Source organism: Podarcis bocagei (genome assembly GCF_964188305.1).
Source record: "Podarcis bocagei genome assembly, chromosome: 4".
Classification (NCBI taxonomy): Eukaryota; Metazoa; Chordata; class Lepidosauria; order Squamata; family Lacertidae; genus Podarcis; species Podarcis bocagei.
In genome coordinates, this window is record NC_138128.1 from 71,994,537 (window position 1) to 72,022,315 (window position 27,779).

Below are 27,779 nucleotides of genomic sequence, written 5' to 3' on the forward strand. Positions count from 1 at the left end.
CGAACAGACTTTGAAATGATGGATCAAAGCCAAGTTATTTCTCCTTATCTTCTCAGAGGATGTCAGATTGCAAGTTGCATTGTTGTCCTATACAGTGGTACCTCGGGTTACATACGCTTCAGGTTACATACGCTTCAGGTTATAGACTCCGCTAACCCAGAAATAGTACCTCGGGTTAAGAACGTTGCTTCAGGATGAGAACAGAAATCGTGCTCTGGCGGTGCGGCGGCAGCAGGAGGCCCCATTAGCTAAAGTGGTGCTTCAGGTTAAGAACAGTTTCAGGTTAAGAACAGACCTCTAGAACGAATTAAGTTCTTAACCCCAGGTACCACATTATTCATTGGGGATGGCCATTCCCAACGAGATGCTACCTATATCCTCAGGCAGTTGCAGAGTCTGATGATGCTTAATACCCGATGAGAATAAAGCATATGCAGAGTGCAACTCTCTGTTGACACTGGCATAGGAAATCGTTTCGCTCTCTGACTGATGTTTGCTGTCATTACAAATGTTCTAACAAGCGCTTTGTTCCATGCTGCCTCCTATAAATGCGTTTTCAAAATAAGAGAATTGTCTTAGTACTCCTTAAACAAACTCCAGGAATCGTTCCAGGACACAGAGTACTGAGAAATTTAAAAAAAAACAAAGACACCTAGGGCTGAAAGGGAATGTGCAATCACCTGGTGTAATCTTCCTTAGGTCTGTTTACTAATTGATAACCTATACAGGCAACACTAACCAACTCCACACACACACCCCACCGGCCCCATTGGTATGCATTTGTGAACATGTGTGACATGCAGAAATTAAGCGGCTGAAGGCTTCCCTATCATCACACCCTTCTTGTTTCATCTCTCCAATTCCTGTACAATGGACAGTTGGTAAAGCCATAGAACATCAAATTGGGGTCTTCTATTGCAGCTTCATGATCGAACCATTTCGTGATGTGGAGGGTGTCCCCACCCTGCCACGTTAATGCAAAGACCTATTGTAGGAGCCAAGGCTGCCTATATAAGAAAAGCCTTCTGGATCAGGCCCATCTAGGCCAGCATCCTGTTCTCAAGAGTGGCCAGCCTATGGGGAAACCGGAAACATGAGCACTCTCCACTCCAGTGGCTTCCACCAACTGCTATTCAGAAGTATTGCTGGAAGCATCTTGTCTATTATTCCCTTTCCATTAATGTTGCTGTTAACTACCACATGGCAAGCACGAATTCAGCAGGTGAAGCTATCCCCATCACTTCATCAGTTGATCTGCTCATGGGTTACCGGTGCCCTTCAAGGAGAAACAAAACAAAGTTGTTCAGAAGGGTGTGCTGCTCCTTTAGCACGGACAATGGAGCAAGTGGCCCCATTCCAGGATGTAGGAGTCCAGCACAAGACATAGATGCGTGACTGAAGCCACATGATGGGGAACATGTCAGAAAATGTGCTAGTTTCAGCTCTGCAAGCATACACAACAGCGCAGCAAGCCAGGTCAGAAGTACTGGTTTGCTGTACGGCTTCCTTTTGGCTCGGATCGGTAATATTTGCTGTGCCGTTTGCTCCAAGTTATTTAAGAAGCCTCCCTTCTGCTGTCTGAATCTGGAGATGTTGGCTGGAGATTTGTTTGTACATAATTAGAGTTCATGTACAGATTGTAGCACTTTGGGAGGGAAGAGCTGCAGAAAAGGCTTGAGTCAGTACAAAATGTTCCTCTGGCATCTCCTGGAAACCCTGAGAACATCACTGCACAAGGCCTTTTGTTGTATTCTCTCTGCTTGTAAACTATTTTTACGGCATGTTTGGCGTTCCACAATCCTCCCACTTCTAAGAAAGGACGATGCACTTGAGATGGTGACCTCCATCGCGAGGATTGGGATGGGTCAAAGATCCAAACGTTAAATGGAAAGCATTGATCAAAATTACTTCGCAATAATCTTCCCCTTCCCTCCGTTTCTCAGAATGAAAACATGTCAAGAACCACCTCTTTTTTCTTTTTTTAAAAGGGTCAAAATGTTAATGTTAATGAAGATGTTGCAGATTTCTTTTTAGAAAACCAACATGGGTAAAAAAATTATTTTATGGCCAAACTGTGCCCCTATTAGGATAAGGACAGCCTAACAACTGTTGTCTATGCTCTGGTAACCTCCATGTTAGTTTGCTACTGCAACACATTATACGTAGGGCTGCCTCTGAAGACAGTTCAGAAACTTCAGCCGATGCAGAATTTGGCAGCCAGATTGCTCACTGGAGCAAGATGGTGTGAGCATATTGCATTCTGGCCTGACTGCACTGGCAGACAATTAGTTTCCAGGCCCAATTCAAAGTGCTGTTTTTGACCTACAAAGCCTTAAACGCATCAGGACCGTATTATCTCAAGAACCACCTCCCTCCATATGAACTGACCTGGACCCCGAGATCAAAGAGTTTTAATGGGATAGATAATTTCACAAAACTTTTCCCCTGCTTAATAACAAGTTTGCTATATAATCTGCTCTACAATAAAAATTGTGGAATGCAGATTGCTAACAAATTTCAGTATGTGCATGCTTAAAAGAATTATGTATTGTGCAGTTTGAGAAGTTCTAGTTGGACTATACCTTGGATTAAGAATGCTTTGCCTCAAATGATCACCCACTTTCTATGAAATAATTTGAGATGTGGCTTTGTGTAAAGGATATGAGACTTTTCCGTATAGCCATTGCATGTGACACATTTCTGGACAGTTGACAATGGAGAGAGAAATGGACAGCTTGATCAGTTATGAGAAGATGGAAATGATTCACTAGTTGTCAACTTGTTAGATATTTCAGCTGTTTGCAATTTAATATCCTTCGTTTACCTTTTATTATGAATGCAGATGTGGAGCAGCAGTAGGCTAGCATGCTACATCAACTCCATAGTATTTGTAATGTAAAATTATGACCCTCAAACTATGACGAATTTGAATAATCTGTAACAAAAATTAAACACACGAACTGGAAGTCCAGTCCTAATGGTCAGCCTGCAGTTGTAGCTAAAGAGATGCTCTTCAGCATTTCAAGTTGGTTAAAGATCATGCCTGTGTGTCCCATTGTCTGTCTGTTGAGCTGAGGTCCTGCTTGCAGGCTTCTATGGACATCTGGTTGGCTATCATGAGAACAAGATTTTGGACTAGATGGGCCTTTGGCCTGTCCCAGTAGCAAGGCTGTTATTCTTTGTCACTGAAGATCTGGAGTTTCTCCTCAACCTGAAAGCAACAGGGCATGCATAAACTTGCATAATGCTGGGATGTTACTATAAAAAAGGAGTGCAGAGACCATAGGGACTTCTTCGCTCCTGCAGCTATCCCAGTATCAGAAGACCTGGATTCCTTGCAACTCCACGTAAGCCCTGGTACATAGCAACTGTCCATACAGAGCACAAAAGGCGAGAAAGCGCAGTTTGCTGAGCCTCAGCATAATTTACTTAAAAGGAAGCTCCACAGAAATCTAGGTAACTTAGGTTAGGCTTAGGCTGAGAGTTGACAAATTTCATGGACTTGAACTTTTATATACGTTTGAAAACATTCCAACTCTTCATGAGAGCTAAAAACAAAGAAGGGAAACTGAAATGTTTTAGTACCCTTTAAGGCTGCACAGAAGTTGTACAGGAGCTGTGTTTTTCTTACCAATCTTAAACTGATTGTATTAAAGCCACAGCAGACTTGTGATAAAATCTGGTGCAAAATTGAAGCAGCAACATTTTGGTTTTGAGCACCCACTGCTTGCAAAGTTGTGGCTGCAGTATTACAGCAGTTCCTGCCTCCCACACTACACTGCCTGTGTAGGTGGAGCACTGCTAAAATACACAACAACATTCCTGAATGTAATATATGACTCTGTCCTTAAAATTTGATAGAAACCAGGATACACAAAACCCATCCGTAAAACGTCTTCTACAAGCAAATAAGTGCTTAAGATGAGATGCTGCTCTTGTGCTTTGGCAGATACAGCAGCAGAACTCATCCACTCGACTCATAATCATCCTTATGGAGTAGATTTTAAAAAAAGATTTAAATATGGACAGCTGCTTTACAGAAGCTTGTGTTGGCACCAGTTGATTCCCTTTTTCCCGACTCCAGAGCCCTTGAAAAGAATACAGGAGCAGACACCATAGCAGTAGAAATAATTTAATTGCCAAACAGACGGTTCAAGTGAATTGGAACAAAGGAGAGGACAGCCAACGCTGCTTTTCAGAGGCTTGCTCTGCATTTAACAGCAGTCATCTTCTGCCAATATTTCCACAGTCAGTTAAGAGAGAAACAGCTGACAAAATGCAGACTCAGCAAAAACCAAGGAATCTAAATACAGGAAACAGTTAATGTTCTTCTGCCCTTCAAGTGATTCTATCCTATTGTTTTATCACATCCATCTTCAAAGGGACAGCTTAAGGCCAAAGCCTGTTGCCTTTTGACTCTGCCCTCCAGGAGTTTAACTTGAACAGTAACAAGGGTCCAATTACCCAGCCAACTTTCAGCACACATGCTCCAAGGTCAGCATAAAGGGTTGTAAGTTTAAATAGCCACCCCTTCCCTTTTGAGCAAACAGGTTCTTCTTCAAAAACTGATTGTATCTCCTTAGTTACAGCAATCACACCCTCCTGAAACATGCTCCTGAGTGAGGCTGCTGGAAAACAGAATATTTTTTTTTCTTTAATAAAACCTTGTGTGTCTGCAGTTTACTGGCTCTGGTAAGAGGCAGCCCAGTTATGGACCGTTCTTTACTACACTGCAGTCCAAGCAATGGAAAACAGCCAAGTGTTTTAAAAGGGAACTGTGCAAGTGATTTATCTTTCCACATCAACAAACTTTCAACCCGATGAAGGAGTGAACCCCAGCAACTGTTCTATGGGTTTATACCGCCATTCGTCTGCCTCCAGCTCTTCAACTAAACCAGCAAGTTTTTCCATCCGAGCAACTTGCTGATCTGCAACAGAAAATTTGACTGTGGTTAGCAATAAACTTTCAATTAAGCTTTTCAAATGAAACACATTAACAGCCATGAATAGTCTCTTGCCGCAGACAATTCTTTCATTGGTTACAGAAAAGTTATCCCTGCCCCGCCCCCCACTTCAGCAAGTTGGTTTCAATCTGCAACAAAATTTAAGTTTTGTTTTTACTTATATATGCATTCTAGATGTACATTCACCTGTGCCTGAAAAAAGCAGGATGAAAGGTGTGAATAAGGCCCCCTTCCTTTAGTTGTGGGAGACTCAACTCCCCAGGGGGTGCAGGAAAACTCTTAATGTCTTCAAAGAGGAAAACCCTTTGCACTACTGAGCTACAGATTACAATTACAATAGCTTTCAATAAATGTAAAGAAAGGTTGTTTATATAACCAGAATCTACTCCCCGGAAAAAGACACCAGTAGAACTGCTTTTGCACATTAAACATGAAGATCTGAAAGGAAATCTGACTTCAGAACAGTCATCTAACTTTTAGTCCACTTGGATTGATTATTGCAACTGAAGGATTCTTGTCCAATCTGCTGGGCCACAGAATATGGCTGGAACAGTACATTATCTAGTTTCGTACACAAAAAGTTAATCTAACCAGATAACACTTTGAACATTTTTCACAGAACTGCAGTACAAAAAAAATATATGTATCCGATAGAGATCTCTTGCATCTTGATGGCACTTCAGAAATACCAACTGATCTCCAATATACCATGTGAGCCAGGAAGGAGGAGAGGAGGTCATATTCAAACCAACTGACCCGTGGGGCAGAGAGTGTTTTATTAACAGCAGAATTGCATCTCACAAGACTACCTAGTATGAATGCAGCATTCATACTACTCCTCTTATGCATACAACGCAGGAGTAAGTAATAGAGGTTTCAAGAAATAGACTGTATTGCTTTTGCAATTCTATTATCTGAGATAACAGTGTGTCATCAGGTTCACAAGAAATCAACTAGATTAAGATATATTTGTTTTAAAAAAAACCACTTGCAAAAAGGGTCCCTTCTAACTCTACAATTCTATGATTCTATGATTATGGAACTTTTACTATCGATATATCCATTGACGATTCTTATATAAGTTGGAGAGTACTTACCATGTTTCACTTGCTTTAATGTGGATGCAACCTGGTAGCTGAAAACGGATTCACATAGGAATCGCTCTGAGCCATCTGTAAATAGAAGGGGAAGATAATTTAGTCTATGCGGGTGGTGCTGTGGTCTAAACCACTGAGCCTCTTCGGCTTGCCAATCAGAAGGTTGGCGGTTCAAATCCCCACAATGGGGGTGAGCTCCTGTTGCTCGGTCCCAGCTCCTGCCAACCTAGCAGTTCAAAAGCATGTCAAAGTGCAAGTAGATGAATAGATACCGCTCCAGCACAAAGGTAAACTCTGTTTCCATGCGCTGCTCTGGTTCACCAGAAGCGGCTTAATCATGCTGGCCACATGACCCAGAAAAACTGTCTGCAGACAAAACACCAGCTCCCTCGGCCTGGAAAGTGAGATGAGCACCGCAACCCCAGAGTCGTCTGCAACTGGACTTAACGGTCAGGGGTCCCGTTACTTTTTTAATGCCTCCCTATGTCCATCTAACGGTGCCACTGGAAACAACAACCATTTCTTTTTGGACCAAGGATTCAAGCCAACCTGGGTTTGGACTCATGGAGTACTGAGATAGAAAATGGTTTTTGGTTTTGTTATCATTAATAGAAAAAAGGGGGCGGGGAGTGACAATTAAACAACCGCCTGCAAGACTTCACAAAAACTCTGCCGGATAGCATCTCCAGGGAACACTGGGGAAATCTCCTGCCTGAAACCGTGGAAAGCCACTGCCAGGCAATTACACCAGAGAGAAGGAATCTATGGCCCTTCAGATGTTGTTGGGCTCTGGATCCCATTAGCGCCAACCACCACAGCTGGGTCAGGGATAGTGGGAGTTGGAGTCCAGCAGCAACTGGATGACCACTTTCCCCAGACAATACTGAGCGAAACTGACCACAGGCCTAATTCTTTATAAGGCACTTTCCTATGCTACTGCACCCACGTTAAACAGAGACACTGGAATGCAAAATTTGAATCGGGGTGTGTTGTACAAACTGAGCAAGCCCCTCGCGAAGTTTTTCTCGCGAACGGCCTTTGCTAGCTGTTAGGGACAAAAGGCCTTCTACAAATATAGCAAATAAATATTGCCTAGAAACTTGGACATTCCATTAACCATCACATAGATTTAGCTCAGTCAGTACAGCATGAAAACCTTAATCTCATGAGTTCATGAGGTCATGAGTTCGAGCCCCACATTGGGCAAGATTCCTGTATTGCAGGGGGTTGGACTAGATGGCCCTCGTGGTCCCTTCCAGCTCTAGGATTCTATGATACACCATGGTTAAATAGCTGCTGATGGATCTACCCTCCACAGATTTGCCTTTCCAAGCCATCACTACATCTCAGGGAAGCAAATCCTGCAAGTTACCGTATTTTTCGCTCTATAAGATGCTCCAGACCACAAGACGCACCTAGTTTTTGGAGGAGGAAAACAAGAAAAAAATATTCTGAATTTCAGAAGCCAGAACAGCAACAGGGATCACTGCGCAGTGAAAGCAGCAATCCCTCTTGCTGTTCTGGCTTCTGAGATAGCTGCGCAGCCTGCATTCGCTCCATAAGACGCACACACATTTCCCCTTACTTTTTTGGAGGGAAAAAGTGAGTCTTATAGTGCAAAAAATACGGTAAGTTTTTGTGTTGTGTGAAGGAGTATGCTTTTGTCTGCCCCAAGTATAATAATGCCAATCATCTCCTTGGGTGACCCAGAGCTATGAGAGGGGAGGCAGGGACTTCTCTCTGTTCATAGGTTTTGTAACCCCTCTTTAGTTCTTTAGGGAGAAAAATGACTAAAGAGTGTTTTGAAGATGCTTCAGCTTTTTTATATCAGAACGATGCTCCCAATACCTTGATCAATTTGGTTGTTGTTTTTCTGCCCTTTTCTCAGCTCTACCATATCCTTTCTGAGATAGGGCACAATCAGGGTTCCTAATGCAGCCACACCAAACTTTATATGAAGGAATTATGACCTTGGCCAGTCTATTTTCAATCCCCTTCCCAATTATCCCTAGCACAAAATTTGCTCCTTTCACTTATCACAGCACCCTGAGGTGATGCTCCCAGTAGCAAGGCTACCCATGTGAAAAAAGAAGAAGAATTAGCGTCTTAAGTGATATCTGGACTGAAAAACAGATCAGAAAAACTGAAGCAGACACCTCCTCCTAACATCTAAGGAATTGAAGTGCAGAAAACCTGTTCTTGACTAGCCGGTGTTACTATTGTTCATTCTTTCTTTCTTTCTTTCAAAAAGGCAAATGAACTCAATTGCCTTAAAATACAAAGAGGAGGACTTTCACCCTTCAAAGAAAACAATTCTTTGGTTTTCTGGAAGTGTCACAAAGATAGTGGGATTTCAGTTAAGATTCAATAGCTCTTCAAAGCAGCTACAAGACAGAGCACCATGTCAGTGCCCAAAAGCAACTGTAGGTGATTCTCAACCCAAGGCTTTAGGGAGGTTGGGGGGGGGGAGCCTATTCTCCCCAGGAATTGCTAATCTCAGGAGACTATAGGTGACTCATCCATAATGGCAACACACACCTTGCCTACCTGAGAGCAATGCAAAAGCATACGACAATACATGTTTGAGCATCTCAAGGTGCAATCTTAGCAGTGAATGGAAACAGTGGCAAAAGCAGCTGTTTTTTAGCTGGCAGCTCATGCTCACATTGCAGAATGTTAATCAATATGAGCACGGGTACTTGTCAAGTACAGGCAATCCAACATCGGAAATAGGCCACTGTGCAAATCCCTGGGACAAAACCTCTAAGATGTACCATGGCCACATCACTCATTGAAGAGAGTGCATTAGCATCTCCCACCTTATGAGAACAATCTTCAGAGAGTAGTTAGCACTGGATTCCTCTAACTTGGAATTGCACAAGACCACCACCTTCCCTGCTCAGAAAGAAAATCCACTCATCCCAGCAAACAGGGTTAGGAATGGGTTGTCAGTCATACAGAAGAGAAAAGAGGAGACACTATTTTGACTCCCCATGACCATCATGTAGACTTCAGAGAGTCTACTATAGAGCTTCAAGGGAGGAAAATGTATTAAACATGCCTTTGATTGTTTGGTGGGGGCAGGAGGGGAAATGACTGCACTCTATATACACTGAAGGCAGTTAGAGTTATGACAGAATGGAGCTAGCGGAGCAAATGGCTATAAAGAAAGGTTTCAGCTACCAGAAGTGTGAAGTTTTGCACACAGTTTCCTCAGGAAGAGACTTCTTCCCTGTGGAAATGGACAGGTGTTTGGGAAGGGGTAGAGCAAGTGAGATTAGGTTTGCCAGACAGAGGAGGTTCCCCAAGCCCATCTTAAACAGCGGTAGCCACAGAGAATCATAGATTAGAGTTGGAAGGCACTGCAAGGGTCGTCTAGTCCAAACCCTGCAATGCCCCACATGAGGCTCAAATTCACAACCCTGAAATTAAGAGTCTCGTGCTATTAGGCAAGGGTTCCAGATGAAGTTGGCGATTTTGAAAACTAAAACTGAAATCAGTTACTGCACACTGTACACTTTTAGTGTACACTTTGAAATTAACATGCATCCGCAATCTGCACTTATAGGGACTTTGGACATAAATAAAACAGTCTTGTGCTTCGGTTGTGCCCAACTACAGTTTGGAATATTTTGCCTCACCATAGACATTTGTGTTTTCTCCCCTCTTCCTTGGAGGCACTCACAACTAGAACAAAGCAGGGATGTGTGGTACTTTGCCCCAAATAATTTACTGATGGGGGTACAGTTACTGGAAGGGTTTTTGCTTCATACTGGTGACCTGCTCAAACAGAGCAGTCAAGGCTTGGAGGAAATTTACACTTAGACAACACTGGTCAGTGACTGTGTGTGTAGACTGCTTCCAAAGGAGCCACCTCTGCACTCTTGGTTCTGTGGGCACTCAGTGGCCTTATACACCTGGCTCACCCCCACCCTGCAATTGCGGGATCTGAGAAATAATTTAGTACAGGGATTAATTACCTTAGTCTAACTCATGCAAGAGCTGGTTGTTTTAACTGGAGGAACTTCAGGTCTGTTTTGAATCCTATACATCTCTTTATTCTGCTGACAATTACCCGAAGAGTTTGCCTTGTAGTTTCATGAATACTTGCAAAGCATGCAAAGGAGTTTCTGAGACTTAATATTTAACATGCTACCAACATAGCCCCATCTGATGTGTCTGAATAGGAGGTGTGAAGGTATCTGCTTTTCTCAAAGAAGACTACAAGCAGAGGGCCTGGGGAAGCAACCAACTGCAGGAGGTGCCTGGAGAGGTCCGGGAGGGCCTTGGAATAAAGGGCCTGGTCACAACATAGCATGCACAACAGTTGTCTGGTGGAGGAGAGGAAAGTTGTACTGGTTCTGTGGGGCAGCCTTCCACGATGCTCTGTACCTTGGAGAGGCAGAGAGCAAAGCTGCACCTCCCACATTTGATTTTGCAGATGTATTTTTGTGGGGTACATCCTTCCCCATAGTGTGAGAATTGTAAGTGAAAGTGAACTATCCAAATGATTGTTCTAAGAGATGACAGCTCTCACATACAGCTGACCTCCAGCACACAGCCCAAAGGAACTCAGCAACACCATATTATGGTCAGTGTCTGAGCTGAGATAGATGATGCACTTAAGGCTGCAAAATGCACAGTCCGGCCAAAAGGACAAAAAGCCCTTTGAAGGACAAACATCTTGCTTCTGCCAGACTGTACTTCTATAACTCATCTGAGTAAAGCTGCACAGGCATTAAAGTTTAGTGATGTATTATTAGCCACCTAGGTCATTGCTGAGCACAGTCCAAGCACAGTTAAGCACCTTTAAGTCTAATTGTTTTTGTGGGACCAGAACGTGCTTAAGTTCTGCTGGATCACACCCACTATCTTTTATTTGTGCTGTCATTTCTAATACAGTGGTACCTCGGTTAACAAACTCAATCCGTTCCGGAAGTCCATTCTTAAACCAAAGTGTTCTTAAGCCAAGGCGTGCTTTTCCTATGCAAGTGTGGCACTCAAAATGGAAGTGCACCCCTGGAGTACGTTCGGATTCCAAAAAAAGTTCGCTAACCAGAACACCTTCTTCCGGTTTTGAAGTGTTTGTGTTCCAAATAGTTCGTGAACTAGGCTGTTCGTAGACTGAGGTACCACTGTATAGAAGTTTAAAGGTGTCAGTTAAGTGCAACTGACAAAGGCAGTACATGTTATCAGGCCAAAAAAAGCATTTTAACTCGTTAAGCCAAGAGAACCACTTGGCTGGAAAAAACAGCCAGTTTTAGTCGATCTTCTAAGATTCCTTTTCTTCTTTGAACATATTGCTTCCTGAACACTACAAACCATTTTGCAATCTATGGCATTTATGTCCGTGCAGAGTGATCTGTAATGAAACTCTCTTAAAAGCTAGATTTCTCCAGATAGGAAACAACGTGGAATTTTCCACATAATGTCTAGCAGCCACAATCTGTAATCCTTCAGCCAGAACTGAACAGAAAATTATACTTTTCAAAGAAGTAAAATTTATTATTTTAAAACTGGACATATATACTAACTTGAAGGAGACATGAGACGTTTGATGCAATATGCAGCCGCCATGGCTCAGAGGTATGTCACTGACAAAGGTGGACAAATGATGTTTATGTGTTGGAGCCTATAAACTTCTGAAGTGGTTTAGAGTCAGGGTCCAAAGAACTGGGTAGCTAGTTCTGCTTTTCTAAAGGAGTGCTCTCAACTTGTGCATCCCAAACAGCAGTTTTCCCAGTGGTTTCCAGAAACGAAGGGGAGTAGGGTGGCCAGGTGAAAAAAGATATTTGGGGCCCTGCATCTTTAATATTTAATATTGCATAGAACTGAGAATTGCAGCTGGTGTAGCCAAGCTGAAAATGTCCTCCTTTGTGCAATTACTAAAGGCGCAGGAGCCTCTTTTCCCCCTGACTACCCTGCTGCAGGTTCTGCCTCCCATAAGCTTACACCACACATAATAATAATAATAATAATAATAATAATAATAATAATAATAATAACAACAATAATCACAATACATTTATTGTCATTGTACAACCGGTGTACAATGAAATTAAATGAGCCCCCCTCCAACACACTGAGGAGCACAGACATGGTCACTGATAAACAGCAAGTACTTCGCTCATTGGTACTGCTAGCCAATACAATGCATTCTTCCTCACAGGCTCAGATCCAGGGCACATCAAGCAGAACACACAGTAACCAGAGAGATAATTCCAATGCAACTTCCTGCATGGGGTGAATATTATCTCCATAAGTGCATGTTCTCCCGAAACTGGTGAACCTCAAAACAGTGCTATCAGCAGCAAGCCTACGAATGGGAAAGATGGTGCCTGCAAAAAATCGAACAGGACCTCTGTGGCCAACACCCTCTTTAAACTACTCACTCAACAACTCCTAATGAGCACCTAGCTGCAGCTTCTACCCATTATTTAAAGCTATTTATGCCCCACCCTTCAAAGAAACTTTCCCAGGGCAGCTATAAAAGTGCAAAACAAAAGAGAGAGAGAGAAATTATATATAACAAAAGCAATGAAAATATATGCAATAAAAGCAACAGCAATAAAATCGAAATGAGCAGATGGCTCATTTGGAAGATCTGAAAGGTGTTTTCCTGGTACCAAAATGACACTGCACTAGAGGCCAGGCAAGCTTCCTTAAGCATTCTACTGGACCACTGATCAAGGAGGTGGAGCCCCCAAAACTCAGTGCTCTCCTGTCTCTCCCACCCCTAGATAACAACGGTGTGATAATAAACCAAGCAGTGTTGTTGCTACGTGGTGGAGCCAAAATGATCAACCTTTTTTAAAAAAGGTGATAGAACAGACTGTGGAAACTATCAAGGCATCTCTTTATTAGCTGCGGCCGGCAAAATTCCTGCAAGGATCTTAGTAAACCGTCTCCTGACTATATCTGAGGCTACCCTTCCTCAGTCTCAAAATGGGTTTCAACCTTATAGGGGGACAGTGGACATAATTTTCACTTGACAGCTTCAAGAAAAATGCAGAGAGCAAAATCAACCGCTGTATATGGCGTTTATTGACCTGACTAAAGCCTTCAACACTAAATTGTAATGGCCTGTGGACTGTCCTTCTGAAAATTGGCTGCCCAGATAAATTTCTGAACATCCTTCAGCTCCTCCATGATAATATGACAGCAACAATCACAGGTAACAGTGGTTCTCAAAGTGAACCATTCACAGTGGGATCAGGTATTAAACAGGATTGTATTATCGCCCCAACTCTATTTATTATTTTCATTGCCATGATCCTATACATTGTCAAAGGGAAACCCTTCACTGGGGTAAAAATCATATCTTGAACAGCAGTTCTCCCAGTGGTTTCCAGAAGCAAAGGGGAGTAGGGTGGCCAGGTGAAAAAAGATAACCAGGGCCCTGCATCTTTAATATTTAATACTGCATAGAAGAGAGAGAATTGCAGCTGGTGTAGCCAAGCTGAAAATGTCCTCCTTTGTGCAATTACTAAAGGTGCAGGAGCCCTGCCCTTTTCCCCCCACAACTACCCTGCTACTGATGGAAAGCTCTTTAACTTGAGTTGGCTGAAAGCAAAGAGTACAGTTACTACAACTTCCGTCATAGAGCTTCAATATGCTGATGACAACGTGGTGTGTGCACACTCAGAGGGTGACCTCCAAACCATCCTAAATAGCTTCACAGAAGCTTACAAAAAGCTTGGCCTATTGCTCAACATCCCAAAAACCAAAGTGCTGCACCAACAAGCACAAAACAACCCCTCTGCAGTGCCACAAATCCAACTCAATGGTGCAACGTCAGAAAATGTTGATCACTTCTCCTACCTGAGCAGTTATCTTTCCACAAGGGCCGACACTGACACTGAAATCCAGCATTGCCTGAGCTCTGCAAGTGCAACTTTCTCCTGATTGAAGTACAGAGTGTTTGAGGACCGGGACATTCACAAGGAAACCAAAATGCTTGTTTACAAAGCTACTGTACTACCAACCTTACTGTATGCTTGTGAAACATGGACCACTTATAAACGTCATCTCCAACTCCTTGAAAGATTCCATCAATGGTGTCTCCGAAAATTTTTACACATCACCTGGGAAGACAGGCAAACTAATGCCAGTGTACTGGAAGAAGCAAAGATCACCAGTGTCGAAGCAATGATTCCTCAACATCAACTTTGTTGGACTGGTCATGTTGTTCGGATGCCTGATTATCAACTTCCAAAGCAACTACTCTATTCCAAACTTAAAAATGGAAAGTGTGATGCTGATGTCCAACAAAAGAGGTTTAAAGACTCTCTCAAGGCAAATCTAAGAAAAATGTAGTATAAACACTGCCAACTGGGAAACACTGGCCTATGAGCGCTCCAGTTGGAGAACAGCCTTCACCAAAGGTGTCAAGGTGTCTAAGTCAGGACAAAAGGGAGAAACGTGCTAAGGGGAAGGCACGTTTGGCAAACCCTCACCATGATCAACTCCCACCCAGAAACCTACGTCCCCACTGTGGAAGGATGTGTGGATCCAGCCACTTCCGGACTCACTATTAAGACTGTGCTCATTGAAGACAATCTTACTCGGCCAAGAGTGATCACCAAAGAAGGAGAAGGAGCAGAGAAAATCAGCCAGGAGGCCTGCTGGAGAAATAACCAGCAGGTGCCGGCAAAGATCCAACTAAACATGGGGATCATTGTCTTGGGGTATGTCTGCATCGGACACCTATCTGCATGATGGACCCTACTGTCTGTGCCCGTCACTCATTAGTGGAACAGTGACTTCAATTCTCCTAAGAATCCATAAGCAGAGATTCCACATGCAATCCTTTGTATGGGCTTGCTGTTGCAATTCAAGCGAGACGTCTTCCTTCTCTGCCCATTTCCCTAACAAAATTGGATCTTTTGTGGGCTGCAGGTGGCTATATCTGGATTCCCAGGGGATTATAACTTCTGTTTGGGTGCTTGGTGGAGCCCTGGAACTTGCACCTGAAGGTGTCAGTTGCTGTCTCCCTAACCTGTGAACCATGGAGTCCTCTGTGTACAAGGAAGGCACTGCAGGCTCTTTCAAGCAGCAGGTTTGTGCAGAGTGGGTGGGGGTGTCTACTATGTTCCATGGTAGAAGCGTGCTAACGCTGCCAGGCTAGATGACTGCAATGCGTTATACATGGGGCTGCCTCTGAAGATGGTTTGGAAACTTCAGCTGGTGCAGAATTCAGTGCCCAGGTTGCTCGCCAGGGCAAGATGCTTTGAGCATATTACACTGATCCTGGCCCAACTGCACTGGCTGCCAATTAAGTTTCCGGGCCCAATTCAAAGTGCTGGTTTTGACCTATAAAGCCTTAAATGGCTCAGGACTGCAATACCTCAAGGACTGCCTCTCCCCATATGAACTGACCCAGACCCTTTGATTGTTTTATTTTATTTTATACCACCCATCTGATCATCATCTAAGGTCCTTCTTCATTTGCCTCTTCCACAAGAGGTCCGGAAGGTGGCAACACAAGAATGGTCCTTTTCTGTGGTGGCTTCCTGTTTGTGCATGTTCTCTCCCAGGGAGGCTCGCCTGGCACCTTTGTTACATATCCTTAGGACCAGGTAAAAGCATTCCTTTCGTCCCAGCCCTTTGGCTAATTAAACAACTAATGGCCTTTTAAACTGGGGGGGGGGTGTAGGTCTGCAAATAGTTGATTATTTCAACCAAATGCCTGATGGAGAGGTAGAAAACACTACCGAGAGACAAAAATTGAATCTTTGATGGGGGGGGGGGATGATAAGATACTCTGATCCATGTGAATGATCAAAAGGCTAGAAATGCATATTAAAATTCATGAAAGATGATGCATAACACTATGGTTCTTTTGGCATTTCACCAACTTGCAGCTAATCTTACTGTATGCTCTTTGAAGAATCAAAATTCAGTTTCTGGTCTATTATCCCCTCAAAAAAGTATATTACAACCTGAGACCCTTGCTTTAGGGCATGATGAGGCAGTGGTAAGAAACCTGTGGCCCTCCAAATGCTGTTGGACTCCAACTCCCATCAGCCTCAGCCGGTATGGTCAATGGTCAGGGATGAGGAGAGTTGTAGTCCATCAACATCTGGAGGGCCAGAAGCTCCACGTCTTTGCTCAACAGGCTGCCAGACTTGACAAATGGCAAGAACTGGCCCACCCGAATAAGGAAGCCCTGTAAGCAATTCTAGGCAAGGCTGATTTATCATTATGCTATCAGAAAAATACTATTAAATTATCAGAAATCTCTCCCCCAGCTACGATAATCTTTACTGTTGTAGTCATGAGACAAGGCAGGGGGTGGTGGAGGCAATTGCTTTGGAGATATTAAGCGTAGCTAACTGTGGTGGAGCCATACATTCCCCCTCCTCATATGAGCAATCCATTTAGTATAAGTCTCACCAACTATCACCCCCCCAACACTTTCCCAGTACTATTTGCAACAAAGTGGGGGAAGGATAATGGGTGATTTTCAGTGTAGGGAGTTTTTTTGGGTTTTTTTAATTTCTCTTAAATATATGTGGCAGCTGAGGAGTCTTATTTCTTCTTTTGGGAACAAAAAGCCTCACCAGACATTCTCTCCTGGGCACATGCCCAGTAACACAAAAATACTTCAATATTTTAATTGGTTCTAGAGGCTCATTAAGTTTGAGGACAAGCATTTAATCTTAATTAATCCAACAGTTTGGCATACAGATGCTAATATGTATACATATTAATTAGGGTTGTGACACAGTATATAATTAGTGCAACATGGCAAGTATTCATGCAAAGTGATGGCATGATCTACAGAGTACAATGCTCTTCCCTCCCCACACCGAACTCTGCATATAAAACTCTAATGAAAAGCAACTACCTCTCAAGAAAGGAAACAGCAACTATACCCACCCATCCTGCCATGTTTTATAAAGGAAGAGTTCCATCCCAACTTTCTGTTTTTTTAAAAAATAAATGCCTACCATTCTTGGATGGAGAAGCTACACTATGTGATGGCAAGTGCTTCCAAAGCTATTTTTTTTGGCGATGGGCAAGTCCCCATGCCCATGCCTTGTGTTGTTTCAATATGTTAGTTTTTAGTCTTGAAATGCCTATGGAGAAGAGATTCATTCTTTCAGCAAAAAGACCTAGGATGAGTGAGTCTGGAAACGCCAATTGCAAACCTTAAGGACACATCAGATCCAAGTCCCACAGCTGAACGGTGCATCCTATTCCTGATATCGGTAAGACTTGTGAGCCACCTGTTATAGGGAAGGCAACTTCTAAAAGCTCACCATGCCATACCCAGATATGGCAATTGGATAAATATAATTTGTTCTTGCTATGCGTGGGACTAATTGTACAATTCAGTTCCATTCCTACTCCTAAAACGTAAATGTAAAGAGGATCCATCCTTTCTTGCTGTCATACTGTTAACTGTCCTGAGCTGTTAGGGGAAATGGCCAACTCTATCCTAATAAATATAATCTATACTGAAACTTTACATATACTAGCAATCGATTGCTTTCAAGGATTAAGAGACATACAGGTCAGTATAAAGCTACCTAGAATTCAATATCTTGCTCCAGCAGTAGAACCCAGGGCAGCTTTATTCTGACTGATATGTATTTTCATTGCTAAGTAGTAGCTACTGCCTCAGATCTTAATGAACAGGCTATCATCCATCAAGCCTGGGCAATTGTACTGACAGCATAGCATACTGGCCAAGAAATCTAAGCCACTGAAATAAAGCCTGAGTTTCAGTCAAAAGGCAAAGTGCCCTTACAAGAGTCTAAAGTCTACTTGGGACTCTGTAAAGGCGGGGGAATGAAATGCTTTTGCTGCTTCCTGCTTGAACTCAAGGTTTAAGCAGGGAGAAGATGGGTAAGTGTAAGCAAGAGGAGGAGAAAAATCCAAGAACTGCCAAGGCAAAATAGGAACATATGGGGAGAGTGCTGATGCACTCCAGTCTAGCTTGTAGGCTTCCTGTAAGGTATCTGGCTGGCCACTGTAAGAATAGGAAGCTGGACTAAATGGGCCTTTGACCAGATTCAGCTGTGCTCTTATGATGTCCTTAAGTGTGCCTGGAGATCTATTACTGATAGGATTGCCAGATGCTAACCTAAAAACTTTGCTTGTCTGTTTAAGTGCTTGGAGATGCTGCAGCCTCTGACTTTACCCCTTTGGCTTACCTTGCCTGCTGCAGAACACAACCAGTCCTGCTTGATGCAGAAGGCAGGACAGAAAGATGGGTCAAGCATTAACTGAGTAGAAGGTGCTGTGGTTGCATGCTCTCCTTTATGAGCCCAGAGGCTCTGAGACAGGCAGTCTCCTGGCTAATACCGGGCAGCTCCTAAGTATCCAAACGGGCTCTATAATTATCTGCAGCGAATCCTGAAACAAGGGTGCAAATCATACATCGCCGACATTCCAAAGCCCAATAAATCAGATCAGCAATGCAACATCAGCCGAGTGGTGCCTGGAATCAATGTAGCTTACTGGGCGAACGACTCCATCCAACTATGCAAGTTGAACAGATGCAAAGGGATAACAAAAGTAGCACAAGCTCCACTAGAGCAGGTTTACTCTGAAGTAAAGTCCCCCCCCCCAGGTTCATTGGGGCTCACTCCCTGGAAAGCAGTGTAAGTTGAGAGCCCATATGCCACACACAAAACTGTTTTACCGCTACTACCACCTGGCTCTTAACCACTCTCGCCTGCACCAAGAGAAAACCACTTTACTGCAAAGACCTACGGATGTTTAGCAGTGTCCTTTTTACTCCCTTGAGCCAAAAGGAGGAGATATGCAGAGCAGTTACCTTCTAACATTTCGCCAGCTCCTTTGGGGTATGTAAAGAGAGCTTTTCTTGGTGTGGCAAGGTCTGAGACGCTGAACCCAGACCCAGTTACGGAACTTCCACTAACTCCACCAGCTGAAGACGATGACGAAGAGGCAGCCATTTTGCTCAATCTGAACCTAAAGGCAAGAGAAAGGAAGACATGAAAACCAAGTGCTTCAAGTGTATGTACCATCTTGATTGCTTTCTTCTTGTGCTGTTGTTTACATTATGTGAGGCTATCAGTGGAGGGAGTGTAGCAGCACACTGCTGAGTTAACTGGGGGAAAACAGCATTTTGGGGAATATATTCAAATTAATGGGGGACTTGGTTTGAGGTAATCTTCTGTTTGTCTTAGCAAGGGAAGAGTGTAACTCAAGTGGCCAGTCTAGTACCAGCTTCTGGTCAAAAGGTTTAGCCCTGCTTCCTAGGCTGGAAGGAAGGTCAACGTATTTATTCCAGACCCATGTCTCAAATTAAATTGCAAACCTGCTTCCAAGCAAACCCACAAAATCTATGTGCCTGTGATTATGAGAACAGTGACAGAAAAACCAATTTCAGAGACTGCCATCCCAACCTAAAACAAATCTTCTTAAACATATCTGAAGTGTGAATGCACATGAAAGCTTATACCCAGATCAAACTTAGTTGGTCTCTATGGTGCTACTAGACTATTTTTTAATTTTTTTTATTTCAACTGCGTCAGACCAACACAGCTATCTACCTGAATCTAGAATCATGGAAGGCACCACACTGAGCTGCAGGAAATGGAAGTCCATCGGTATCTGAAGAAGTGTGCATGCACACGAAAGCTTTTACCCAGAACAAACTTAGCTGGTCTCTAAGGTGCTACTGGACTATTTATTATTATTTTATTTCTTCTTAAACACAGTAATCTCTAACATTATCGATGGGGCCTGCTTCTAAGTCTGTGTATTTAGGATTGCAAGCTGAGAAAACAGATCACACAACCACAATATAGCTGTGTGCCTTTGAGCTAGAATTGGCAACTTTTTAATTCCCCCACCAGACCATACTATTGAAACACATCAAGATTCAAAGGGAGCGCAGTGTAAATCCGCCTCCCACAATTTAGCTAGTTTACATAACTCAATAGATCAAAGCTGGAGGCTGTGCTACACATCTTCTGTGACCCAGCACAAAGTCTGAGCTAAGACAGCAATATGATTTGAAAAGGATTAACTTGCTGAAAGCTTAATTTATACTAATTATACTCAACATAGTTAATGCCGATTGTTAAATATAAATGATAACAGAGAGGCATGGCAGCTTACATATCAGCTGCATGAATTCACGCTATTTCAGACACCACAGAGACCTTTGTACCAGGAAAGGTTTTAACCAAAGTTATGTCCCTGATAGCCAGATTCCATGTAGCTTAGGTAGTGATGCAAATTCCTTCCAATCTGATGGGACACCATGCCGACAGAAATGATTATTCTCTGCAGTGCAGGCTGTGGCCTAACATCCCAAGGATGAGACACTGAGAACAGGTTAAAGCATCATTCATTCAAATAAATAGTAGTTTTATTGAAGTGCTGCAGGGCTTTCAAACCCAGACAGTTCTCATCAAGTCAGGTACTCAGAGCAAAACATGATTGCATGTTCCACACCATCCATCTCCACCCAGCAACTCTGAATGACCCACATACTGTGGCTCCGGGGAGAAGTGCAACTGCTGGATCTCTCGACAGAAGATGTGGGCAAGCCTGCCATCAAAGAAAATGCTGGACATGTTGCAGTGTGCTTGGCACTATGTACACTTAACCAAAGGCTGGCAAGGAGAAAATGGCTCAATTATATGTGTGTGTGTGTGTGTGTGTGTGTGTGTGAGAGAGAGAGAGAGAGAGAGAGAGAGAGAGAGAGAGAAATGGGATTGCTGTAGAATTTTAAAAATCAAAATAGATTTGACTTTCAAACACAGTCAAGTAGAAAAATATGCAGCTGGATATTCTGCTTTTCTTTTTCTAAGAAAAAAAGAGAGTCTACAGAAATCAAACAGTTTAACCTTGGGAGCCAGGTTTCTTTAAACCCATTAGGAATTAAGAGGTAGAAGATGAATATATAAAACTTGAATCTGCATCTGTAGGACAAACAAACAAAAGCTACAGGTGCTCTTGTTCTCAGCAATGCATAAGAATATTTGGACCACAAGCAGCCACAGCACCATCCCCAACTTTCAAGTCTTGACTCTTCTTCACCTTTTGCCACAATATGTATGTGTACCCTACTGCTCCATTTGCTCGCAACATGTTTGCTCTTAGAAACAAAATGCAATAAAAACTTTCACCACTGGGTGGCAGCCAGAATGCAGAAACCCAAACATTGGAGTTCTGTGGCACCTCAAAGGCCAAGGTCAATGTCATACATTTCATTATATTATTTGCATTTATTTATTGAATAAAATGCATACACTGCTCGAATGTAGAAAAAACCTCAAAGCAGTTTACAAAGCCCAGAGAAGTTTCCATGAATCTCCCAGGGGTCCAGGACGCATTAGGTTCACATGCTCTTAACTTCACTGTTAGAAGATTAGGTGCTCCTAGACAGGAACTTGGTATTGTGATCAAGAACAGATTGAAATCATTATAAAAGGTCACAAATAATGAGCTTTAACGTGCAAAACACACCTGAGCCAAGTGCTCACAGCTTTTCCAGCTGCCACTTGGGTGTGTTTTGCAGGCAAAAAGCTGTGCATTATATAGGTGGGTGCGATTTTTAGAGATGCCATGCACATTTATTTTGCATTCCAGATACCAGTTCTCAAGTGCAGAAAGTAACAAAAGAATTGGCCCAAGATGCCACAGGATTCTTTTCACCATCAGAGGCTAACAAAGATGGGTAATGTTCTGAATTGGTTACCAAACACCTTGTGGAATCAGATAGCAGGAAGAGGCACTGGATATGACAAGTTAAATGCCATGCAGTGGACTTATCCCACTGCTTCGTTCCTTTTGGGTCATCCACCTATTCAAGGACAGAAGCAATGATAAGGACACCATCTCACCTCCAGAATGAATATTATTAGAATATGCAAAAGGAAAACCAGAAAAGAGCCATTTTTACTTATAATGGGGAAAGCCCAGTCAACACAAACTCTTCATACAGCTTAGAAATACAGCAAGTGTAAAACCCAATCTAAGCATTGCTCGTGAATAAATGAAACATTTTTTTCAGCCCCCTCCCCCTAACAAAAACACCATTAGATCTACAATGCCACCTCCTCACATTTCCTGTATTAACATGGGCTGGAGAGGCCTTAAAGCTGTTTCAATTACCGTACCTTCCCCAGTTGAAGTCCTTATTGTTATATAAAATCTTTTAAAAGTAAGATACAAAACCTTTAGGTTGTTTTGTGGAGCCGGCTATCTTACAGTATTAACTACTCCCACAACCTAAAGAAAATGCTCTTTTAAGCTGTTAATGTAGATTTTTTTAAAAAAAACAAAACCCTACAACGCACATAACACAGTTAAAGCAATTGCTGTCTGTTTAGTCACTGAATACCTACTGTTTTTATTATCCATTCCAGATCTACCACAATTATGTACAGCATCTTCCTTCCTCTTTTATGAGCCATGCAGCCCATTTCACATTTGTAAATCGCCATACTCCAATGACTACCTGATCAATGGCTCAGCATGGTACCCAAGCATTTGCGGGAGGAAATACATCTTCCAAAAGCTGGCCACAGTGGGAGCAGTAAATTAATCCAATCAAGGATAGCTTTTTGTGAGCTTGTATTTCCTTGTGTTGTCCTAGCTAGTATAAGCCAACAAAGCTATCAATTCTGAGGTACACAGGAGTCACTGGATGGCCTATAAGCCAGACAGGGGTTTTATAGCCTTCTTTTTAAAAGACTTCAGTGTCTTCTCTGCAACAGGATAGAGAATATTGGGAAAACCGGTTCACTGATTTTGAAATAAACAAAGGAAAGAAATCAAGTACAACTAGAATCTCTCTAAGTAGTTAAGCATGAAGATTCAAGTAGCTGTGCTTTGGACTGTAAATGTAGGCTCTCTCTCTCTGAAAGGTCCTGGGCATTTCAAGTACCGTATTTTGCGCCCCATAAGACGCTCCGGCCCATAAGACGCACCTAGTTTTTTGGGGGGGAAATAAAGGGAAAAAATTATTTTCCCCCCCAGGCGCGGGGCTGGGGCAGCCCGAGCTTCCCCTGACCCCAGCCCCCAAACAGGCAGCTCTCTGCAAGCCGTGGGAGCCCAGCGGTGGTTCCCGCTGCTTGAGGAGAGATCCACAAAGCCTGGACGCGCTGGGATCAGCACGCGCAGGCTTCGGGATGCCGGCAACTCTCCCCAAGCAGTGGGAACGTTCCCGCTGCTTGGGGAGAGATCCGCGAAGCCTGCGCGTGCTGGGATCAGCGCTTGCAGGCTTCGGGATGCCTGCAACTCTCCCCAAGCAGTGGGAACGTTCCCGCTGCTTGGGGAGAGATCCGCGAAGCCTGCGCGTGCTGGGATCAGCGCTTGCAGGCTTCGGGATGCCTGCAACTCTCCCCAAGCAGTGGGAACGTTCCCGCTGCTTGGGGAGAGATCCGCGAAGCCTGCACGTGCTGGGATCAGCGCGCGCAGGCTTCGGGATGCCTGCAACTCTCCCCAAGCAGTGGGAACATTCCCGCTGCTTGAGGAGAGGTCCGCGAAGCCTGGAGAGCGAGAGGGGTCGGTGCGCACCTACCGCTCTCGCTCTCCAGGCTTCAGCGAAAGCCTGCATTCGCCCCATAAGACGCACCCACATTTCCCCTTCATTTTTGGAGGGGAAAAAGTGCGTCTTATAGGGCGAAAAATACGGTATTCCTCTGCTGCTATGCAAACCCATCAACATACCCCAAACCTCTTTCTATCCCATATGGTCACAGACATAGGTTAATAACCTGAAATGTGCTTGCATCAATTAAGTTCCGGTTAGAATCACAGCTACTGCAGATTCAAAAAAGGCACTTTTGGGGGTCTTTATGAAAGCAAGTTCAAAAAGAGTAGCAATGTAGTGTTAGTCTGTTGTGACAAAAGAAAAACCACACACCTCAAGGTGTTTTGCAACACCTTAAAGACTAACGAATGTATTGTGACACAAACAATGCAAACCTATGCACATCTGCTAGAAAGCAATTCCAATTTAAATCATCAGGACTTACTTCCAATTAATGATGCACAGAATTGTACTGTTAATCTCCTTACCTCTGTAAGGCAACAAGTGGCTTCATGCAATTTGCAGTCAGAGAAATCCCACAAAATACAAGAGGATATGTAATATAATAATGTAATGAAGGCATGCACAGCAAGTCCTGAACTTGGGGTGGAAACTCAGTTCATGGGCGCCACTGCCACACTCTGAGCAAACAAAGGAACTGCAGGGAAACCAACCAGGAAGCCACAAGTGCACCCAAGTGAATCATGCGGCACTTCACAACCTATAAAAATGCCCCAGTCAGACTTGCTGTCTCACCTAAGCCACTAGAAGACGCTTGCTGTTGCTCTCTGTCCTTCAAGAAATCATGGTCAGAAGGAAATCAAATAATCTACAGCAGACAGATATTAGAACCTGAACAAATGCAAAAGAATCAATAGGTTAAAAATAGATGTGACATTGTACATGCCTTTAGCCTTGTGTGGGGGTGTATGGGGTGTTAGGGGAGGGGTAATACCTCTGGTGGGGGACACAATGTGCTCCTGCTGGGGCAGTATGTCCTCCTTGGTCCCTACCCTGCACTCAGCTCTCGTCTCTGGCTCCTAGAAGCTGTCAGCATGCGACAGCGGCCACACCCCCATCTAGCTCTTCCTCACATTGACTATTTTTTTAAAAACCAACCAGCCATGTCAGGGCTAAAAACATGAAAAATGTCGCATCTAGTTTGGCCCTTTGAGTGATATACCACTGCTTATATGAGATATGAAATAAATGGCTGTAACACGAGGCATTTCCCAGAAACAGAACCAACATCGGAATAGTTGGAGGGGTGTGTCCCCACAAATATCTTGCTAAAGTTCTCAGACTGCCAGCTACCTTCATACTGTACCTCTTCAGTCTTTGAGCAAACCTCCTCATAGCCTCAACGGGGGCTTCAGTGTCCACCAGAGATAGCATAACATGTCTGAAGCTAGTAGGGCTGGCCATCAGTGTTTCCCCATATCACTGAGTCAGGCATAGATATATGGGCCCCTTTGTGGGGTCACAATTGGGAGAGGACCACTCATCATGCTAGGTAGTTGTAGGCCAGTGAGCAAGACCCATTACTAGGTTGGTTCATTCCACTGTGTAGTAACTACTTTGTTAGTAGATGTAGGTAGCAAATAGCCTCACAAATTTTGAGCTAGGTGTCAGCAGGTTTAAAGAAAAGATTTAAAGACACAAACCTAACCAATTTCTGCATCCTATTGTTAAAAAAGAGATTGCTTCTCCCGCCCCAGCCCCACAACACACTTTCCCCTTACTTTGCAGCCAAGGGCTCAAACTCCTGGAAGAGATCAACGATGGCTTGGCTTACATGTTATCAAACTATGGCCTAGTGGGACCGCACAGGGCTCAGGGAGAGGACCCTACAGCCACTCTGCTCATCCTTGGTCTTCGGTTACAGCTTGTGGTTTAAGAGAGCTTAAATATGAGCCCCAGTCTGGATGTGAGCAAAATGGCTTTCCAAGAGCCCATACACCTGTTTCCTCTAAGCCATAGTTTGGCACAAAATGATGTGCAAATCAGGTCAGTTTAATGAAGTAATGAGGCAGGGTACCATCTAAAAGAGGCAAGAAGGGAGTTAGGCAGAACGAAATCTGTATCTTTAAATTGTGTCCTGACATGGAACTGCAGGACATTTTGCAGAGAACTTTTAACTTAACGTTAGTGGCTACTGTGGGGAAAGAAGTTTTCAGATAGTGAAACAAGAATCACTTTAGCTCTGTTTAGGTGTCCAGCTATACAAAATATGTAGAGGTCACTAGGCCACCCCCAACACACCTGCCCCACACTCTCCACTCCCAACCATGCCATATTCAGCACAAAAGTCTGAAGGGAGATCCAAAGCATATTCAACTTAACATACTTAAAAACCTCTCCACAATCAGGAATTCTGATAACACAGGTTATGATCACAAGGAGGCTGCGTTCAACTCAACCTGCATTCAGTGGCAGGGGTGGATGCTCATGCTGACAGGTGGATGGGTTGAGTTTGCACCCCCATGCATTCAGCTGAATAGAACTTTTCTGAACACACTTTCCTTGTCACTTGATTACACGCATGGGTGTTGCTAAGGGGGGGGGGAGAGAGGCTGCCCCCCTGAAATCAAGTAAATCAATAAAAATACTTAACTAACTGAGGTTCTGTCCTCTAATATGAAGCCTGCCCCTCAACATAAATCCTGGGCTGGCTATGCCCATGATGTCACGTGCGATACTGAGACCACAAGGTCAGCAAATGGGAGAGGTGCTGTACTATCGGAGTAACCCAACCAACTGAATTCTTGTGCCTTCAAGAATGACTTCCAATGAAACTCATTGGGGAATTCATCATCTTATTAAACGCTCTCTACATTTTTGAGTACCATCTTGAGGGTTTTCTTTTCAACCATGCACTGACACGCTTGCACTGAAACAGTTTCCAGGTGCCCACGTAGACATGATAAGCTACCAAAAGACAGTCATGCGACTACCTTTAGGCTGCAGTGGTATCTCTGCTGGTTTGCAATAAAAAAGCCACCCACTTGCACAAGCACTTATTACATATGGACAATCAGGGGTTCACTTCTTGACATGACAGATACAAGCACAGACATTCTGTTTAGCTAGTTCGTTAACTGAACTATCTGTTCTGTATAGAATGTGACCTTCACAGAACTATTGCAAGAATAAATCAATATCTATGTACATCCTTTGGTTTGCCTAGCAGACTGATCCCAGCCCCAGCGAATTCTTTTTACTCTCAGTTGGGCTAGCTTCCCAGTTGCCTCGTCGCTGTTGTTTGCGATGATAATTACCTCATATCATGAGGGCAATAAAGCAGGATAGACATTTTATTTACTATATTCTGGGTCACTGCAAGTGTCAACTGTAAGTCATTAATATATTTTCTATTTGAATACAAAATGCTGGAAGGTGAGGAGAGGGAGGTGATGGAACCATGGCCAGCTATGTAGCAAGTGTTTCTGCTATGCTTTAAGCAGCCTTTCCCCCTTTATTTTCCAAAGACCTACAAACTTGGTCCTGTGCATTGACTTCAAGAACGTAAAATTTGCCCAACTTTTTATACACGCCTGTAAAACGTCTGCCTACCCTGCAGATTTGGCAACCAAACTTTTCCCCTCTTAATTCGAGCAGCAGGATCCTATGCGTGCCTACTCAGAAGGGAACCCTCGCTGTGTTCAATGGGGCGTGCTCTTAAGTGCGACGCGACTAAGGCCCACTGAGCTCGCAGGACGGTTTCCGCAAGTAAACATGCACGGAAAACAGGGGTGGGAACGGCGGAACTCACCGCGACGTTACACCCCGCCGACTTGACTTTCAAATGCCCAGTGCGCTTGCGCCGTGGCGGGCAACCGAATCGAAAGGCGCATGCGCGCAGCCACCCCGCCAATGTGAGGTAGATACCAGGCCGAACAACCGCGGCCTTTTGTTACTCGCCCGTTGGCCTCCCGGTGACCAGCCACGGCCGCTTTAGTGCGCCCCACGGCACCCCCGGTAAGTAACGCGGCAGAATCCCCCCTCCTCATCTCGTCCTTACCTCGCTTACCCTCAGCCGCCCTCAACTTCACTTACGAGAGCCTTGCCGGAATGACGTCGGCGAGGAAGACGTGCGCGCGCCTGGGAGGCTGGCGGCCACGAGCACGCCCTGAATACGTACAGCGTCGCTTGAGGAGGCGGGGGGCCTCCTCCTCCTCCCTCCTCCCTCCT

General features: G+C 43.9%; 2 protein-coding genes across 6 annotated transcripts in view; one reads left to right on the top strand and one right to left on the bottom strand.

The window, feature by feature from the left end:
* Nucleotides 1-4,116: 4,116 nt before the first annotated feature.
* Nucleotides 4,117-27,746, bottom strand: ANAPC16 (anaphase promoting complex subunit 16). 5 transcript variants are annotated; one of them, XM_081189851.1, is made up of 4 exons: nt 27,656-27,746; nt 18,849-19,006; nt 6,062-6,136; nt 4,117-4,928 (listed from the first exon to the last, which is right to left on the bottom strand). In XM_081189851.1, the coding sequence occupies exons 2-4, from the start codon at nt 18,988-18,990 to the stop codon at nt 4,813-4,815; spliced, it is 333 nt and encodes a 110-aa protein (XP_081045977.1). In that variant the 5' UTR covers nt 18,991-19,006; nt 27,656-27,746; the 3' UTR covers nt 4,117-4,812. The 5 variants fall into 5 exon arrangements, with proteins under 5 accessions (XP_081045977.1, XP_081045976.1, XP_081045978.1 ...); XM_081189850.1 differs by having other exon boundaries at nt 27,610-27,728; XM_081189852.1 differs by having other exon boundaries at nt 27,619-27,687.
* Nucleotides 27,415-27,779, top strand: part of ASCC1 (activating signal cointegrator 1 complex subunit 1) — a 55,957-nt gene continuing 55,592 nt past the window's right edge. Inside the window, exon 1 of the mRNA XM_081189787.1 lies at nt 27,415-27,566. The gene's annotated coding sequence lies outside the window, so the exon portion shown is untranslated. The remainder of the gene's footprint in view (nt 27,567-27,779) is intronic.

Excerpts from the sequence above, each read along its gene's own strand:
- ANAPC16 (XM_081189849.1), bottom strand. The coding sequence starts at position 24,983 with ATGCTATCTCTGGTGGACACTGAAGCCCCCGTTGAGGCTATGAGGAGG. Across the intron at positions 19,007-24,915 it reads TTTGCTCAAAGACTGAAGAG|GTTCAGATTGAGCAAAATGG; the intron begins GTACAGTATGAA and ends TCTTGCCTTTAG. Across the intron at positions 4,929-6,061 it reads ATTAAAGCAAGTGAAACATG|ATCAGCAAGTTGCTCGGATG; the intron begins GTAAGTACTCTC and ends TTTCTGTTGCAG.